We start from the raw sequence: 18,719 nt of genomic DNA on the forward strand, positions 1-18,719 counted from the left end.
CCAGTTGTTCATACGACCATCCACCACCTGCTCCCACGGCTTCACATGACCCTGATCAGGGGGCTCAGCAAGTGCTACACCTTGCCCAAGGGTGACCTGCAGGCTAGCAGAAGGAAGGAGCGCCTTACACCTCCTTTGGTAGAGACGAATCTCCACCCCACCACCTACGTAACCAGAATGAGAAATAGAAAATAGAGATGAGAGAAGGAGTAATTACTGAAAGTGAGAGAAATCAATGTTCTTGCCATCTGTTTGGAGGCCACCCAGACGGAATATGAGGTGCTGCTCCTTCAACCTGAGTTTGGCCTCATTGTGGCAGTAGAGGAAGGGAGTGGGAATGGAAATCGTATTAAATAGGCACCCCCTGGGCAATCCTGCCTTTTGTGGTGGAAAAGCAAAGCTGCTGGACAAAGCAGTTTCCTAATCTGTCAGGTCTGCACTTGCAGCATTGGATATAATAGATGACCCTGACAGACTCATTCTTATCTACTGAATCAAATCTTCTCTCCCAAATTTACCAGTTTAACATTACCAATTCCCAAATTACAACAATGACACCACTTTTAAAATGATTAACATTTTCTGATTTCCTGAGAACAAGAGGATTTCTTCTGGAACATAGGAATCTGAAGCATGAATAAACCATGTGCTCCCAAAGGCCTGATCTGCTGTTTGTTAAGATCACTGCTGATCCGAGCTTGGCTGCAGCTCAACTTTCCCCATAATTTCTCATAACCAAAAAAAAACATAATCTTCCTGTTTTCTTCAACATCCAATGATCCAGCCCCCACATTTCTCTGGGATAGAGAAACCCTAAGATTCACAGCTAGTGCTAGAGGTCAGCGTGTGCATAAAATGTAAGTTTTGCTTCTCTTTTCTTTCTAGAGAAATGCGGAAGGAATTAAGACTAGCAAGTCTGGATAAAATAAAAAGGAATGTGAAGGATAAGGCATTGCAGCAATCATGCAGTAGTGCTTTTTTTGGTACTGTAATTTAAAGTTCAATGTTCAAAGTACATTTATTATCAAAGTATGCATACATTATACCACCTTGAGATTCACCTCCTTACAGGCAACCACAAATACAAGAAACCCATAAGAATCCATAAAAAAAAAATCAGAATCAGGCTTAATGTCATGAAATCAGTTGACTTTGCAGCAGTAGTACAATGCAATGCATAATAATTGAGAAAAAACTGTGAATTTCAGTAAATATGTGTGACCGTGGAGTTAGACTGACTGTGTGTAATGAAAAATTGGTGCTGCATGCAGGGTTCAGCAAAATGTGTGCTATCCTTTGCAAACAACAGGACAAATCTGAGGACGTGATAGAGGTATCAGGGTGGACAGGAACACCCATGGTTTTGCTGCAGTGGCCGGCGTGTTGTCTGAGGGTTGCCCTCACACATGCTGGAGAGCAGTAGAGGTGACATCCTGGACATGCTAAGTGACGTAGGCTAATGCCATCCCAGTCAAAGTAAAAGGACATGGAGATAAACATTCAGAAGTAGAGCTCTGTGTTAATTTGCCTGTTGACTGTGTCTTCCCAGAGCTTGTGGAAGTTCCGACACACTTGGGAAGCCATCCTTCTCAATACACAACTCCAACTCACTGTCACCTGGATAAGCTCCTGCCACACTCTAAGAAATTTACACTCTTGGGTAGTTTGCTGGATTTCAGCCTTGTTTTGGATGGGAGGATGAAAGGAATTGAGCCGAAAGGTGGAGAGGTACAAGGATGAACGGTTGCCTCACAGCTCTGGGGTCCCTTGCACTTTATTTGTCTATCTGCAATGCACGTTCTCTGGAACTATAACGCTTTATTCTATTTTCCATTTGACTACCTCGATGTATGGAATAACCTGGATGACACAGAATCCAGAGCAACACACACACACAATGCTGGAGGAACTCAGCAGGTCAGACAGGATCTATGGAAATGAATAAGGTTTCAATGTACATTTACAGTGCCTATTAAAATTATTCACCCTGCTTAGAAGTTTTCATGTTTTATTGCTTTACAACATTGAACCACAGTGGATTTAATTTGGCTTTTTTGACACTGATCAACAGAAAAAGATTTTGGGTCAAAGTGAAAACCAATCTCTACAAAATGATCTAAATTAATTACAATTATAAAACAAAAAAATAATTGAATGCATAAGTATTCATTCCCCTTTAATATGACACACCAAAACAGCACTGGTGCAGCCAATTGATTTTAGAATTGGTTTTAGTTAAATGGAGATCTGTTTTTGGAGACCTGTATGCAGCCAAAGTCTTTCAATATATTGTAGTAAAAATACACGTATATCTGGAAGGTCCAACTGTTGGTGAGACAGTATCCTGGCAAAAACTACACCATGAAGACAAAAGAACACTCCAAGCAACTCTATGAAAAGGTTATTGAAAAGCACAAGTCAGAGATGGATACAAGAACATTTCCAAGACACTGAATATCCCTTGGAGTACAGTTAAGTTAATCATCATGAAATGGAAAGAATATGGCCAATTGTAAATCTGCCTGGAGCAGGCCATCCTCAAAGCTGAGTGACTGTGCAAGAAGGGGACTATTAAAGGAGGCCACCAAGAGACCTATGACAACTCTGGAGGAGTTACAAACTTCAGAGGTGGAGATGGGAGAGACTGCACATACACAACTGTTGCCCGGGTGCTTCACAACTTTATGGGAGAGTGGCAAAGAGAAAGCCACTGTTGAAAAAAACTCCCAATAAATCTTGGCTAGAATTTGCCGGAAGGCATTCTGGAGACTCTGAACTCAGCTGGAAGAAGGTACTATGGTCTGATGAAACTAAAGTCAACTTTCTTGGCCATCAGACTAACCACTATGTTTGGCATAAGCCAAAAACACCGCACATCATCAAAAACACACCATCCCTACTGTGAAGCATGGTGTTGGCAGCATTATGCTGTGGGGATGCTTCACTGCAACAGGTGCTGGAAGACTTGTGAAGGTAGAGGATAAGATGAATGCAGCAAAATACAGGGAAGTCCTGGAGGAAGACCTGATGCAGTCTGCAAGAGAACTGCAACTTGGGAGAACATGTGTTTTCCAGCAAGACAGTGAGCCCAAGCATAAAGCCAAAGCTACAACACAGGAATGGATTAAAAACAACAAAGTTAATGTTCTGGAGTGGCCAAGTCAGAGTCCAGACCTCAATCCAGTTGAGAGCTTGTGGCTGGACTTGAAAAGGGCTGTTCACTCATGAACCCCATGCAATCTGACAGAGCTTGAGCAGCCTTGTAAAGAAGAATGAGGAAAACCTACAGTGTTCAGATGTGTAGAGTTGTTAGAGACCCATCCACACAGATTCAAGGCTGTAATTGTTGTGGAAGGTGCATCTGCTAAATACTGATGGGGGGGGGGCGGTCTGAGTAATTATGCAATCAATTATTTTATGCTTAATAATTGTAATAAATTTAGATCAATTTGTAGAAATTTGTTTTCACTTTGACATGAAAGAATCTTTGTCAAAATACCTAAATTAAATCCACTGTAATTCAATGTTCTAAAACAATAAAACATGAAAACTTCCAAGGGTGCTGAACACTTTTTATAGGCACTGTAATATCGGAGTGTGTATACAGTATACAACCTCACATTCAACTTTCACAGGTCCATAAAACAAAGAACACAGAAACCCCAAAGCACCCCCCCACTTCCTCCCTCCCTCTGTACTAGCAACAAGAGTTGACACTTTGAGCCAACCTCCAAGAGGACCACAACCTTGTCATGGTTTGGAGGCTTAGTGCCTCAGTAACCTGGAGACCTATGCTGGATGGAGTCAGGGCTTTATGCTTTGACTCTTGGTAGGGCCACCCATGCCAAGCAGGTGAAAGGGTCGAGGTCAGATTAGAAGTGGTCCACCAATCCTCCTGGTTTGGGGATGGGGGGTGGGGATTCAACTCAGGGCTAACAACCTTGACTGGTAAAACAAAACTGTTGCGGAAACAGCAATGAAGAAGCTTTCTGCATCTGAATGCGATGGTATTCCTGAGTGCCCACTTGGAAGCTGCATGACTGACTGTAGTGAAAATCAACAGGAAGCCACTGATACGACGAAGGAAGCCCTGAACATCGACAGAGATGGAGGACCTTCATTGTTGCCCTAACGTAACAGGCTGCAAAAATAATATCAGGTGAATACTCTTCGGCAGGTAGCCGGTTGGTGGCGTAGTGGCATCAGTGCCGGACTTCGGAGTGAAGGTTTCCGAGTTCGAATCCAGCCGGCTCCCTTGCATACTTTCCATCCGTGCTGGGTTGAGTGTCGAGTTAGCAACTCGGCTTGGTAAAAATAAGAAAGCCTGCTAACAAAGCACCGTCATGACGGTGTCCCGATGACTCCACTTGGAGTTAAGGGCTTTCTTCTTCTTCTTCACTCTCCAGCAGGACTTAAAGCTTTTCACTGTGTTTGGGTATATCGGTCATTAAAGTTCAAGAATAATAATAAAAATCTTTGCTTTGATCTTGACCTCTGGTGCTGGCTGTGCAGAGTTTGCATGTTGGTAGTTTATAAAATTACTACAAATTAACCCTGGTGTAGGTGGATGACAAGAGACCATTGGTGACTGATAGGCATATAAGAAAGACCAGATAAAAATAGCATGTTCTGGGAGTCAGCACAGACTCAATAGGCAAAAATTTAAAAATATTAAAGGTAAGTTTTATTTGGCATATACCCTGTACATCGAAACCTACAGTGAAGTGTGCCTTTCTGCATCAATACCCAACACAGTTCAAGCATATGCCGGAGGCAACAAGCGAGTGTCACTATGCTTCCGGTGCCAATGTAGCATGCCCACAACTTACTGACTGCAACCCATATGTCTTTGGGACATAGGAGGAAACTGGAGCAACCACAGAAGTGGCTTCCTTCTATATATTATATGGGAAATACATTTAGTATCTCCTATACCTAACAAAGAGTCCACTGAATATATGTTCATGGTCTTCTGCTGCTGTAGCCTATTCATTTCAAGGTTTGAAGTGTTGTGCGTTCAGAGATGCTCTTTTGCACACTACTTTTGTAATGTGTGGTGACTTGAGTTACTGACACCTTCTTGTCAGCTCGAACCAGTCTGGCCATTTTCCTTTGACCTCTTTCATTAACAAGTCATTTTCGCTCACAGACCTGCCGCTCACCGGATTTTTTTTTGTTTCTCGCACCATTCTCAGTAAACTCTAGAGACTCTGTTTTGCGTGAAAATCCCCGCCTGGCACCAACCATTATTCCACAGTCAAACCCAACTAAATCACATTTCTTCCCCGCCTGCACAACAACCGGACCTCTTGACTATGTCTACATGCTTTTATGTATTGAGTTGCTGCATCATGATTGGCTGATTCAATATTTGCATTAACAAGGTGTACAGGTGTACCTAATAAAGTGAGCACTGAGTGTAGATAGTACAAGAAGGTTATGCTTGCTTCCCTCCTCTCCTGACAAATCTTAAACTCCAGTTGGGGTAAAGAATCCCACTTAAACCATCCAGAAATGTCTCAAGAAGTCAGGCCACAGACAGAACTGTAGCTGACATTATAGTTGATTCTGTCCTTACCCAAAACATGCAGTTTTAAGTGTTGTTCGTTCCCTGATAATTCCTCGCTCAGGCCAGGGGTACTGAAGCCCACTTTGGGTCTCATCTGCTGCCCTGGGTAACAGTAGCCACAGAGGCAAGTGACCCAATGTTTTCGCGGTTTCTCCAGATGCCTCAGAATTGGACCAGATGGTACAATTCTCCACCAACCCATCAGCTTTCTGACTTCTGATTCCTGTTAAGCCGTCCACAATACACGATAGAAAAACCAGGACACATCCACTATACATGACATTTTCTCCCCATCTGGAGCATTCTGCTTTTTTCCCTTTTTGCTGAATCAGTTTCTGCAGCTTAAATAGCATTAGCATTTCCTTCACGATTCATTAGCAGCCAGCCAGTTCCAGGACCCTGCCATCAGCTACCCTATTCTCCTCGCCCAGTCATATGTTAAGACAGACAAGGAAACTGTCAGGGCTCTGTGTTGGTTGGCTAAGTGATCATGCATGTGGAAAAGGATGGAAGGAGGGGGGAAAACATCAGGTCTGGAGTTGGTGGTGATGACAGTAACAGTGAACCGCAACAAGACCAAGAGCAATCTGAAAATTACCATTCATTGGTGCAGGAACGTGAAGCTTTACCTGTGATTCCATGTAAACAAAGGACAAGCAATGCTTATAAGTGTACTTAATAACCCTAAAACAGGCACAATTAAAGAAATGAAGATGGTGTGAGCTGTTTGGGCTTAGGGAAGAGGTTCCACAACGAGGCAGGGAGTTACCAAAGCTCAGGCAAAGATGATGGAAGGAGGGCAGGGGAACTCACGATGACCCGAGCATAGGTGAGAGAATCGAACTGCCAGACCTCAGGTATGGGAACGCACAGTGATGAGCATGAACAAGAACGCCTCTTTTCATGTCTCCTTGAAAAGCTTGTTGATCAATTTGGTTAATGGAAAACTGTCAGAAAAGGAACGTTTTCCCCCTCCCCAGCATCAGTGGGTATACCAGTACAGTTCCACACTCAAAATGTTTGACCTTTCCTCTTCCAGACAAACTGTGTTTTTAGACACTTTCAATGTTTATTTCTAATTTCTAGCAATCTGTTGTTATACTAATCCTAAACCAGTGCTTTTAGGCCCTAAGACATAAGAACAGAATTACACCATTCAGCCCATCGAGTCTGCTCTGCCATTCAATCATGGCTGATTTATTTTCCCTCTCGACCTCATTCTCTTGCCTATTCCCTGTAATCTCTGATGTCCTTACTAATCAAGAACCTATCAACTTCAACCTTCAATCTACCCAGTGACTTGACTTCCACAGCTGTCTATGTTAATGAATTCCATAGATTCACCCCCTTCTGGCTAAAGAAATCCATCCTCCTCTCTGTTCTAATGGGACATCCTTCTATTCTAAGGCTGTGCTGTTTGGTCCTTGACTCTCCCACTTCTCCACGTCCAAAATACTTGGTAGTTTTTCAATGAGATTCTTCCTCATTCTTTTAAACTCCAGTGAGTACAGGCCCAGAGCCATCAAACACTCCTCATACATTAACTCTTTCATTCTTCGGATCATTCTTGTAAATGTCCTCTGGACCCGCTCCAATTCCAGCACATCCTTTCATAGATATGGGTCCCTAAACTACACATATTACTCGAAAGGTGGTCTGACAAATGCCTTATATCAGACACGAGACTGACGTTGCATTAAAACTTTCCAGTAACTGACTCTCACCAAATAACTATCATCGACAAATCACTTGTGGTACCAGAGGAAACAGCACACTGGACCCATTGTTCCACTACCATTACGACATAACGGTCATCCACTGCAAGCAGGGAAGAACCCAGTTTGTGACGCTCGTTTGTACCACTGGACCCGTACTTCCACGGGCGAGAGAATGGAACTGCCCCAGTGAAAGCTTTTCCACTTTAAGAGAACCTCCCGCACAGGTTTCCAGTTACTGTCAGATATGATGGACAACCACCACACTATTAGACAGGACTTCCAATCCTGATCAAAGTAGCCTCACCTCCTGCAAACATACCCTAGGTAGTCAGGCAGGGACACTGTCCTCACAGTTGAATATGAGCATTTGTTGTTGATAGCCACTTGGGCAGAGTACCAATATGCAATTACTATCCTTGAAAGAGCTATACCATTGAGGGCATTGGAACAGGATGGAATACAAATTATGTTACTGGCAAAATAAGAAAAGCCTTTCTGCCAGAACACTGATTCAATGTTGCGTGATGATCTAAACATTCTACAAATTATACAGAAATTAACCAAATCTAGTTTCATAGCCTAGGGAAGAAGCGAGTGACAGCTAATCTATGCATCAAGTGCTTGTTCTTAAAGGGCCTTTTCAATTTTTTCATCTTGCCTGATCTTGAGGTTGGCAGCCCATTAGTTCAGCCTTTCTTCCTATTAATTATTGCCCATCCCCAATCTCTATGGCTTAGAGTTACTGAGGGGATATTCAGGGAGCTCATTCCCAGTACAAAGCACCTCAAGTTGGCACAGCATCTGCTGCTCCAGTTTGTTCTGCTCAGCTTTTTGTACTATCTAAGAGAACTGCCCTGGCAGCTGTGCTTCATACCCACTGAGGCTTTGGGTCTACTTTGGGCTGCTCCAGGATCTGGATCTATGGACTCAATTTGGTGCAGCATGTTGTTGCTCGCTTCTATTGTTCGCACGATTTGTGTTGTCCCCCCGCCCACCCCCTTTTCTTGCGCATCAGGTGTTGGGTCTTTATTTTTTTCTTAATTGGGTCCTCTCGGGTTTCTTGCTTTGTGGCCGTCCGTAAGCAAACACATCTCAACGGTTGTACAATTTATACATTCTTTGAAACTTGAAACTATCTGCAGGTTGGCACATCAGGACACAGGAGTAATGTGAAATAACTTTAAAAACAAAATGGATACAAGTGTTGTTGGCAAGGACAGTATTTAACATCTGTAACTAATCCCTCTTGTACTGAGTGGTTTCAGAGAATGATTATTAGTCTATACTGTGAACATGGAATCACAGTTACCCAGACTTGGTAAAGTGGACAGATTTTCTTCTATAAAGTGAACCAACCAATGGGTAAATAAATCTAAATCTGAATTTGAATCTGAATCAAGTTTTATTTGCCATTCTGCTAGTTTCATAATTCAGGGATTAAAAAATCATAAAGTTTACACTCATTAGCCATCACAATGGAATTTGAGCATTGATCCAAGTCTCCAGAACACCATCCCTCAACACCTAAGCTATCATAACTACAATAAGCCAAACAGTCCTTCCAGGTGAGGCAACACTTCATCTGAGTACCTGCTGGGGTCGTTTATAGTGTCTGGTGCTCACGATGCGGCCTTCTCTACATTGGCGAGACCCGTCGTAAATCGGGGGACTACTTTGTTGAGCACTTCCACTCCATCCACCAAAAATGGAACTTTCTGATGGCCAAAAATTTAATTCTGATTCCCATTTTGACATATCGGTCCATGGCCTCCTCTTGTGCCAAGGTGAGGTTACCCTCAGGGTGGAGGAACAACAACCTTATATTCCATCTGTGTAGCTTCCAACCTGTAGGCATGAATATAGAATTCTTCTTCCAGTAAAAAAAATCCCCCCCCCCTCCAATCATCTTCTATTCCCCACTTTGGCCTCTTACCTCTTCTCAACTCCCTATCACCTCTCCGTTCCCCTCCTCCTTCGTTTTCTCCAACGGTCCACTCTCCTCTCTTATCAGTTTCCTACCTCTCCAGCCCTTTACCTTTCCCACCCACCTGGCTTCACCTACACCTTCCAGCTAGCCTCCCTCCCCTCCCTCCACCTTTTTATTCTGACATCTTCTTCCTTCCCTTCCAGTCCTGAATAAGGGTCTTGGCCTAAAACACTACACTATTTATTCATTTCCATAGATGCTGCCTGACTTGCTTAGTTCCTCCAGCATTTTATGTGTGTGGCTGAATGATATATTAACAGCAGCAAATAATCTGCTGGGGGAACTCAGCAAATCGAGCAGCATTTCGGGGGTAAGGAATAGTCAACAGTTCAGGATTCACAGCTTTGACCCAGAATGCCAATTCCTCTACCACCCCTCCCCTAACAAATGCCACTTATCCCACTGAGTTCTTCCAGCAGTTTGCTGCTTTCTCCACTCTCCAGCATCTGCAGTCTCTTGGGGCTTGATATTTATATTAGCGTCACTAGCTCGAAGCAATACCAGACGGCTATGATACTGCAGATGCCACTGTCAAAACAGGGCTTCCAACTTACTGTTTTTAAGTTTGGCTGTATTCAATAATAAACTAGGAAATTTAGTAGGGGTGTTTAAAGACCTACCCATTATAAAGACATCCCTTAAGGTTGAAGTTTCCCCTAAGTTGTACAGGTTGCACCAAGCTGAACAACTTGACTAAAATCACTGCAGTGAGGGAAAGCAAACTATCTGCTGTGAAGTTAAAACTTGTTTTCCTTTCCATTTCACCTCACTCTTGTCCTGCAGACATAGCCTGCAGGTAGCTTATCCCATTGGGTATCATTCAAATGCTTGATGTGACAGTACAACTGATGACAAGTTATTCCAGCATGATTTGTTATGTATTGGCAGATCAAGAATGACAATGGCCAAGTCGGATTAAACTTTTTTTTAACTGGGTTGTGTTTGCCATGGTACACACTGGACAACTTAATAGTGTGGGAGTGACAAACCAAGCCGTCTGAGATGAAAAACGTGTGCACACTCGAAAACCCACCAAAGAAAAAACCAGAAGGCCTTCTGCACGTAGGAGGCCCAGTCGATTCACTGTGAGATCAATCGGCCACATGGGCGCTTGCCACATTCTCACAACTGGTCTGCTGTGGTTCACGAATCCAGTCCTTTTCTTGTACATTATTCAACTGTGAACTCTCTCAAGGAGGATTCCTGTGGAGTGGGATCATTTACCCCTTCCCCTCTAATTGCTACCATCGAACTCTACCTCCGGTAACAGCCCCAGATGATGCCCGAGCTGAGTTCAGCCAAAGAGGATCAGAGCTTTGGAGCTGTTTCCCAGTAGATAATACCAAGACGTGAGCTCATCTACAAAGGGGAAAAGAAGCACAGTTGCTCAGCTGGCAAATATTACCGAGCGTTTAACCAGAAAATCATTAATTCACGTTGTGTAGGATCAGTTAGAGCAGGGGAAGCAACATTCCTGCTTATTTTAGGATACATTTACACATTTAATGGGTGACTGAACACCCACTACACCAAGACTGATAATTTCTCATTTAAAAGTGGGCCCAACATCACTAGAAACATCTGGCTGTCCATAGCTTTGGTAGGAAATATTGCAAGGCAGTGAGGCAGATGCATGAATAATGTTGGCGTAACTCTGTTGAGACATATCATAATATGTAACTTGATTACCTGTGGGTCATTAGTTTCACACATTGCTCCAATTAGCCCTATGCTGCCTTGCTGTTTGTTCTCTTGTTTTATTTGCTCCATAGGTGTTCGATGAGCTTTATTAATCCGTTGAGTCCTGGGATTTTTTTTTAAGTCTATGAAAGTACAGACTACATTTTATACAGCAGTGAACCAAACACAAAGCCAGTGACACAGTGGGACCCACTTTTACTGAAAAAATACCTACTATTTTCTCTCGTCTTAGAGACATGGATTTACGCTGAGCAGTCAGTAGCCCACAGTAAATGGGTTCAAGTGCCTATTCCTAATGATCATCATTATGTGCCTTGTTGTATGATGTGGGCAATCATGGACTTTCCATGACCATGATTGTTCTTGGCAAATTTTTCTAAACAAGTGTTTTGCCATTGCCTTCTTCTGGGCAGTGTCTTTACAATACAGGACACCACAGCATTATCAGTACTTGTCAGAGATTGTCTGGCTGGTGTCAGTGATTGCACAACCAGGAATTGTGGTGTGCACACGACCATCCACCACCTGTTCCCACGCCTTCACGTGTTAAGCAGGTGATATATCTTGCCAAAGGGTGACCTGCAGGCTAGTGGAAGGAAGGAGCAACTTACACCTCCTTTGGAAGAGACGTATCTCCACCCGCCAACCCTTTAACAGGTTCGTGCTACAAGTCAGCACTGACTAGAACTAAAAGGTGAAGCATCTCTTTCCTATGAAATTGAATACTGTACCATATGGTGCACAAATCCAGAATGTCCCAGCTCCGTGTCACGAGGGGGAATATAGCTGATTTCTATCATATGGAGTCTCTATCCACATTCCAAAATAATTGCCATTCCTTTTCCCAACCATTTATCCACCTCAAGTGGCTGATGCTAAAATTCTGGTTTGTTCTCAATTAAACAGCCACTTTAAACACATTAATTTAAACAAACATATATCCTGGTCATCTATGGATAATGATAAACAAACAACTATTTTTCAGGAAGGGGAAAGTGAGGGAACACAAACCAATCTTCACTGAAGGATCAGAATTGGAGAGAGTGAGCAATTTCAAGTTCCTGGGTGTCATTATCTCTGAGGACCTAACATGGTCCCAACATATGGAAGCAGCTGTAAAGAAGTCAAGAGATTGGCTGCATTTCATTTGGAGTTTGAAGAGATTTTGTTTGTCAACTAAAACACTCAAACACTTCTACAAATGTACAGTGGAGAGCATTCTGACAGGCTGCATCACTGTCTGGTAGGGGGCTACTGCACAAGATTGAAGATTAAGTGGCAGAAACTTGTAAAATTAGTCAGCTCCATCATGGGCACTAGCTTCCATAGTATCCAATACCTCTTCAAGGAGCAGTGCCTTAGGAAGGCAGCGTCCATCATTAAGGATCCCCACCCCCAGAAATGCCCTCATCTCATTGTTACCATCAGGGAGGAGGTACAGAAGCCTGAAGGCACACACTCAACGATTGATGAACTGCTTCACGTCACATGCTGGTGATAATAAACTTGACCCCAATTCTCATTCTTCCCCTCTGCCATCCAATTTCGGAATGGACATCGACCCATGAACACTACCTCAATACTTTAATTTGAACTATTTCTTTTAACTTAACTACTTAATATACACACATATACTTAATGTAACTCTTTTTTTCCCTCTACGTTTATCATGTAATACACTGTACTGCTGCTGTGAAGTTAACAAATTTCACCACATATGCCAGTGATATTAAACCTGATTCAGAAATTTTACATTTCAGACTCTACATAACAAATTTTAAGACATAGGTCGTGACTGTTAATACAGCAAGCGGCAGAGACATAACATTTATGGGGGCTCAGTCCTCACTGTAGTGATAAACATGAAAAAGTCTGCAGATGCTGTAAACCGATGTTTATGCCCTCAAGTTGGAGGCTACCCGGACAGAATATAAGGTGTTGCTCCTCCACCCTGAGGGAGGCCTCATCTTGGCATATGAGGCGGCCATGGACTGATAGGTTGGAACAGGATTTATGCTGTTTTAACTCAAGAAAGACAGGATGAACATTTAATTTTTTTCTTACATGTGAGTAAAAACTTACATGAAACACAAATTGAGTTACCAATATTTTGCCAGAAGAATGAATGTACATCTTTTCTAACTTTATATATTATTTATCCAAATGTCAGTATGTGGTGACCTGTATGAATCGACTAGTTAACCTATTTATATTGGCTATCTCCCTTCATCTCCATCTTGATGAAGAGTCTCCATGACTGTCCATTTCTCTCCATAGATGCTGCCCGACCTGCTGAGTTCCTCTAGCATTTTGTGCGTTGCTCCAGATTTCCAGCATCTACTGTCTTATGTTTCCTCGTAACTCTTCTTGCTGTGTTTTTCAGTCATGTTGCATCATCCGCTGGAAGAACTGGAAAGATTATCTTTGTAATGAGCTGGCTGCCATGTTTTCTGCATTGCTGCGGTGGATACAAGTGAATAGTCCAGAAAGGATTTGTACCAATGCGAACTATGTTAAGGCATGATTGGGCCTCCAATGTGCGGGAGGCACTGTCTTTGGGCTCGGGTTTTCGAGTACATGCATTTCGTCTTGGCGGACCCGGTTTGTAGCTCTCACACTGCAAGTTGTCCAATGTGTACCATTACTACCATGATTCAGTAAAAAATATTTAATCACAGTAGAAGTTCAGTACCTTTTATCCGAAATGTTTGGGGCTGGAAGTGTTTTGGATTTTTTTGGATTTTGATATTGCTTGGGATCACCATCGTTTCCGATTCTGAATTTCTGTGCCACTGGTAAGCAGCCTTTGTCTTAGACTTGTTCATCACACATGTGCACTTGACAGTAAAAATTATTACATACCATTAATATAATGAAAGTATGTGTTCAGGGTAACAGAAACTTCAGGAAAATGCCTGAATCAGCTGTTGAACAACAGCAGGCTTTCAGTCTCCCCTACTAGGCCATGATTCAATTAAAAAGTTACAGTACACTGGATATGAATTTTACTTTTTTTTAGGTTTTATGCATTGTAGACTTGTTCTGGTGTTAGATTTTCATCAGCGATGATCTTGGCAAACTCATCAATAAATTCCTCTGCCGCATCGCAATCAGCAAACACTTTATCTTTAATATTCTTTTAAATCTATAAAAAAATTAATGCCATGGCTTTTCTTAAATTTCTGCAATCAGCCTGCTGAATATTGACAATTCCCCTCAGTTTTCAGTTTGTCATGATAGATCTTTGCTTGTTTCATGAGCAGCATACTGTTAAGTAGCATATGTTCACACCGGTGTTAACGATACCCGATTAAAATCTTTGTTTCTCACTTTGTGCAGCGTTTTTCTATTTATCATTAATATCTGTTTATTACATATGTGGAGTCACTTCCTGGAAATGTCTCTTGTCTTTCAATCCACAACAAAGACCCACATCAGTATCAGGTTTATTCTAACTCACTAATGTCATGAAATTTGTTTTTTATTGCAGCAGCAGTACAGTGCAATACATAAAATTATTACAATACTGTGCAAAAGTCTTAGGCTCCCTGGATCTATATACCCAAGGCATGAGAAAATATGCAGATACTGGAAATGCAAAGTAACACACAGAGAAAATGCTGGAGGAACTCAGCAGGTCGGGCGGTATCTATGGAAAAGATCTACGGGGCGAGACCCTTCTTCAAGACTGGAAAGGAAGGGGAGAAGTCAGTATAAGAAGGTGAGAGGAGGGGAGGAAGAGGTACAAAGATGGCTGGAGATAGGTGAAACTGCAAGAGGGGGAAGGTATGAAATAAAGAGCTGGAAGTTGATTGGTGAAAGAGATAAAGGACTGGAGAAGGAGAGGATTCTGTTAGGAGATGGTCGAAGACCATTGAAGAAAGGGAATGGGGAGGAGCACCAGAGAAGGTGATGGGCAGGTAAGAAGGGAAGGTGTTGAGAGGGAGATAAGAATGGCGAATGGTGAAGGGGGGGGGCAGTGAAATTACTGGAAGTTTGATAAAGCAATGTTCACACCATGAAGGTGCAGGCTACCCATACTGAATATAAGCTGTTGCTCTTCCAATCTGAGTGTGACCTCATCCTGGCAGTAGAGGAGGCCATGGACTGACATGTCAGAATGAGAATAAATGGCTAGTCACCAGGAAATCCTGCTTCATGTGGCAGACAGAACAGAGATGCTCGATAAATTGGTCTCCCACTCTTCGTCAGGTCTCATTGATATACAGGAGCCATACCTGGAGTACCTGATACAGTAGATGACGTGCATAGACTTGCAGGTGAAGTGTCGCCTCACCTGGAAGGATTGTTTGGGGCCCTGAATGGTAGTGACTGATGAAGTGTAGGGGCAGGTGTCGCACTTGTTCCACTAGCAAGGAGGGAGATCACTGGGGAGAGACGAGCAGACAAGGGAGTCGCCAAGGGAGTGATCCCTGCAGAAAGTGGAAAGTTGAGTGGAGGGAAAGACCTGTTGGAGGTAGCGGAAGTTGCGAAGAATGATGTGCTGGATACGGAGGCATGGTATGGTAGGTGATGACAAGAGCAGCCCCATCCCTGACGTGGTAGCAGGAGGCTGGTCAGATGTGCGCTAAATGGAAGAAATGTTGGCAAGGACAGCGTTGAAGGTGGGGAAGGGAAGCCCCTTTCTTTGAAGGAGGAGGACACATTTGTTCTGGAATGAAAAACTTCTTCCAGAGAGCACATGCAGTGGAGACAGAGAAACTGAGAACAGGGAGTGGCATTTTTACAAGTGAACGGTGGGAAGAGGTATAGACCAGATACAATTGACAGGGTGGAATTTTGCATGGTATTGTAGGTGGAGACTTATATAATGCAAAATAGCCTGACTACTGCAATCTCAAAACTAAAGTCATTATTGTACCTCCACAAAGTTGGTGTGCTTAGCATCACGAACAGTCACAACAGCATGGACTTCCTCGATGAGCTTCTGTTTCTCATCATCATCGAACTGCATGTACCACTTAGCCAAACGGGTTTTGCCAGCGCGGTTCTGAATAAGGATGAAACGGATCTGAAATGAGAAAAAGGAAACATGAAGAGACTGTGGTGTCAGCTGTTTGATTTATGTGCACAAGAATGTTTTACAGTAACCTTCTTTCAAGTTCTAGTTTGACAAGTAAAGCTCCCATATTTACTTTGCAAAACATTTTTCCCCATCTGTGTTGTTTTTCAGAATCAGAATCAGGTTTAATATCTCTGGCATATATATTAAAGGGTTAAAGGGTTGTGTTGGCATGTGGCCAAGTGGTTAAGGCGTTCGTCTAGTGAGTTGAAGGTCGCTAGTTCGAGCCTTGGCTGAGGCAGCGTGTGTGTCCTTGAGCAAGGTACTTAACCACACATTGCTCTGCGACGACACCGGTGCCAAGCTGTATGGGTCCTAATGCCCCTCCCTTGGACAACATCGGTGTCGTGGAGAGGGGAGACTTGCAGCATGGGCAACTGCTGGTCTTCCATACAACCTTGCCCAGGCCTGCGCCCTGGAAACCTGCCAAGGCGCAAATCCATGGTCTCACAAGACTAACGGATGCCTAAAAAAGGGTTAAATTAAATAGGTAGAGTAAAAATAGAAATAAAGGAATAGGATGGCAGAGGGGAAGAAGCTGTTCCTGAATCATTGAGTGTGCGCCTTCAGGCTCCTGTACCTCCTCCCTGACAGTAACAATGAGAGGAGAGCATGTCCTGGGTGGTGGAGAACCTTAATAATGGACACTGCATTCATAAGGCACTGCTCTTCGAAGATGTCTTGGATACTACAGAGGCTAGTACCCATGATGGAGCTGACTGAGCTTACAATTCTCTGCAGCTTACTTTGATCCTGTGTAGTAGCCGCCGCACACCCCCTCCCCCACCCTGCTTTCATACCAGACAATGATGCAGCCAGTTAGAATATTCTTATATTCTCCATGGTACATCTGTAGAAATTTGTGAGTGTTTTAGATGACATCTCCTCAAACTCCTAATGGAATGCAGCTGGTATTTTGCCTTCTTTATAGCTGCATCAATATGTTGGAACCAGGTTAGGTCCTCAGAGATATTAACACCCAGGAATTTGAAATTGCTCACTCTCTCCACTTCTGATCCCTCTGCGAGGACTGGTGTGTGTTCCCTCGGCTGAAGTTCACAATCAGCTCTTTGGTCTTACTGACATTGGGTGGAAAGTTGTTGCTGCGACACCATTCAACTAGCTGGTATATCTCATTCCTGTTCTCCCTCCCAGTTGTTCTCCAGAACCAATGTGCAGGTCACTCTTGGGAAAGGTGTGGCACCTGCTTAGCCCCCGATCAGGGTCACCTGAAGCCATGGCATCAGGTAGTGCTGCTTATATGACCACTGACGCCAGGCCGGTGATCCCTGAAGAGTATTGATAATGGTTGGGGGGTGGGGAGTGGGCGGGTCACCCACCTTGTGAAGACACTGTCTAGAAGAAGATGGCAAAGTATATCCGAAGAAAAATTTGACAAGAACATCATGGTTATGGAAAGACCACATCATAAGACATGGCTCATAACAAATGAACCTAGATAAGTGATAAATAGAAGTAAAAATTCACTAGTCTGGTTCTTGTCATGGTAAACCTGCCATGAGAAGGCTCGAGCTCTCATTCTAAACTCTAGGGAACTGAGGAACCTCACTGAAACATACAAAGTTCTCAGCTGGTTCTGAAGCTTACATATGGGAAGAATGTTTCACTTGGCCGAGGAGTTTACAAACGTAACAGAACTAAAATTAGGAGCAATTTCTTTACCCCAGGGATGGTTGGAAATCTCCAATTCCAACTAAATCCAGAAGAAGATGGCACCAGCGAACAATGCTACCAAGGGCAGCATTTACCAGATGGTCCATCAAACTGTTTCTTTCACATTTTCTTTTTCCTTAAATGTGGTTCTGGTACTGTTGGCTTAATGGTGCGTTTTTGGGCCAACCGAGCAATCTGGCACTTTGCTGTCTCCGAGAATACTTCAGAAGGCAAGTGGCATTGAGGCCAAAAAGCTTAAGGTCCATGATCGACTCAGTCTCTCGCTGATTAAAGCGCTGAGGAAGATTGAAACATCGAGGCTCTCCTTCATGCCTGCTGGAGGAAGGTGTTTGCGTGTAACGGTCTCTCTCTCTCCCCTTCTCACTCGCTGCTCCCAAGGGAAGATCCTTATGTTTGAACGGTCTCTCTCTCTCTTCCTCAGTGCCGTCGGAGGATGGTACCAAAGTTCTGGTCTGCAGTTTGTGGATTGGACTGTAGTTTGCATTGTTATGCGTAAGGAATTGGGACGGCCTGCAGATAATGAACACTGAGTTGAACTGAATGTGGACTCTTTTGATCTTGTGTTTTAGTTTCTCATTCTTTCTTTCCTGCTTTTTTTTGCACACATGGGGATGCACTTATTGATTGCATGATTTGTGCTTCTGTGTGTGGGAGGGGGTTGATGTTCTTGTTGACATTTGTGCAATTTGATTTTTTTATTGCGCATGGGGGTTGATATTTTTCATTGAACGGGTTCCAGGGTTTTCTTGTAAGATGGCTGTCTGTGGAGAAAATGAAACGCAGGGTTTTACACTGCATACATACTTTGATAATAAATGTACTTTGAATCCTCTAAAACAGGGGTTCCCAACCTTGGGCTATTGACTCCTTGCTTAATGGTATTGGTCCATGGCATATAAAAAAAGTTGGCAATCCCTGCTCCAAAGGTCAACCTATGATCGCATTCTGAAATGAAATAGTCATATT

At 43.2% G+C, this 18,719-nt stretch overlaps 1 protein-coding gene across 1 annotated transcript in view; it reads right to left on the bottom strand.

Moving 5' to 3' along the window:
• The window catches only part of ap2s1 (adaptor related protein complex 2 subunit sigma 1), a 65,450-nt gene that overhangs the window by 18,593 nt on the left and 28,138 nt on the right, over nt 1-18,719 (bottom strand). Inside the window, exon 2 of the mRNA XM_063059928.1 lies at nt 15,858-16,007. Within this exon, the coding sequence (XP_062915998.1) occupies nt 15,858-16,007 (150 nt within the window). The remainder of the gene's footprint in view (nt 1-15,857; nt 16,008-18,719) is intronic.

Source organism: Mobula hypostoma, chromosome 10, assembly GCF_963921235.1.
Source record: "Mobula hypostoma chromosome 10, sMobHyp1.1, whole genome shotgun sequence".
Taxonomy (NCBI): Eukaryota; Metazoa; Chordata; class Chondrichthyes; order Myliobatiformes; family Myliobatidae; genus Mobula; species Mobula hypostoma.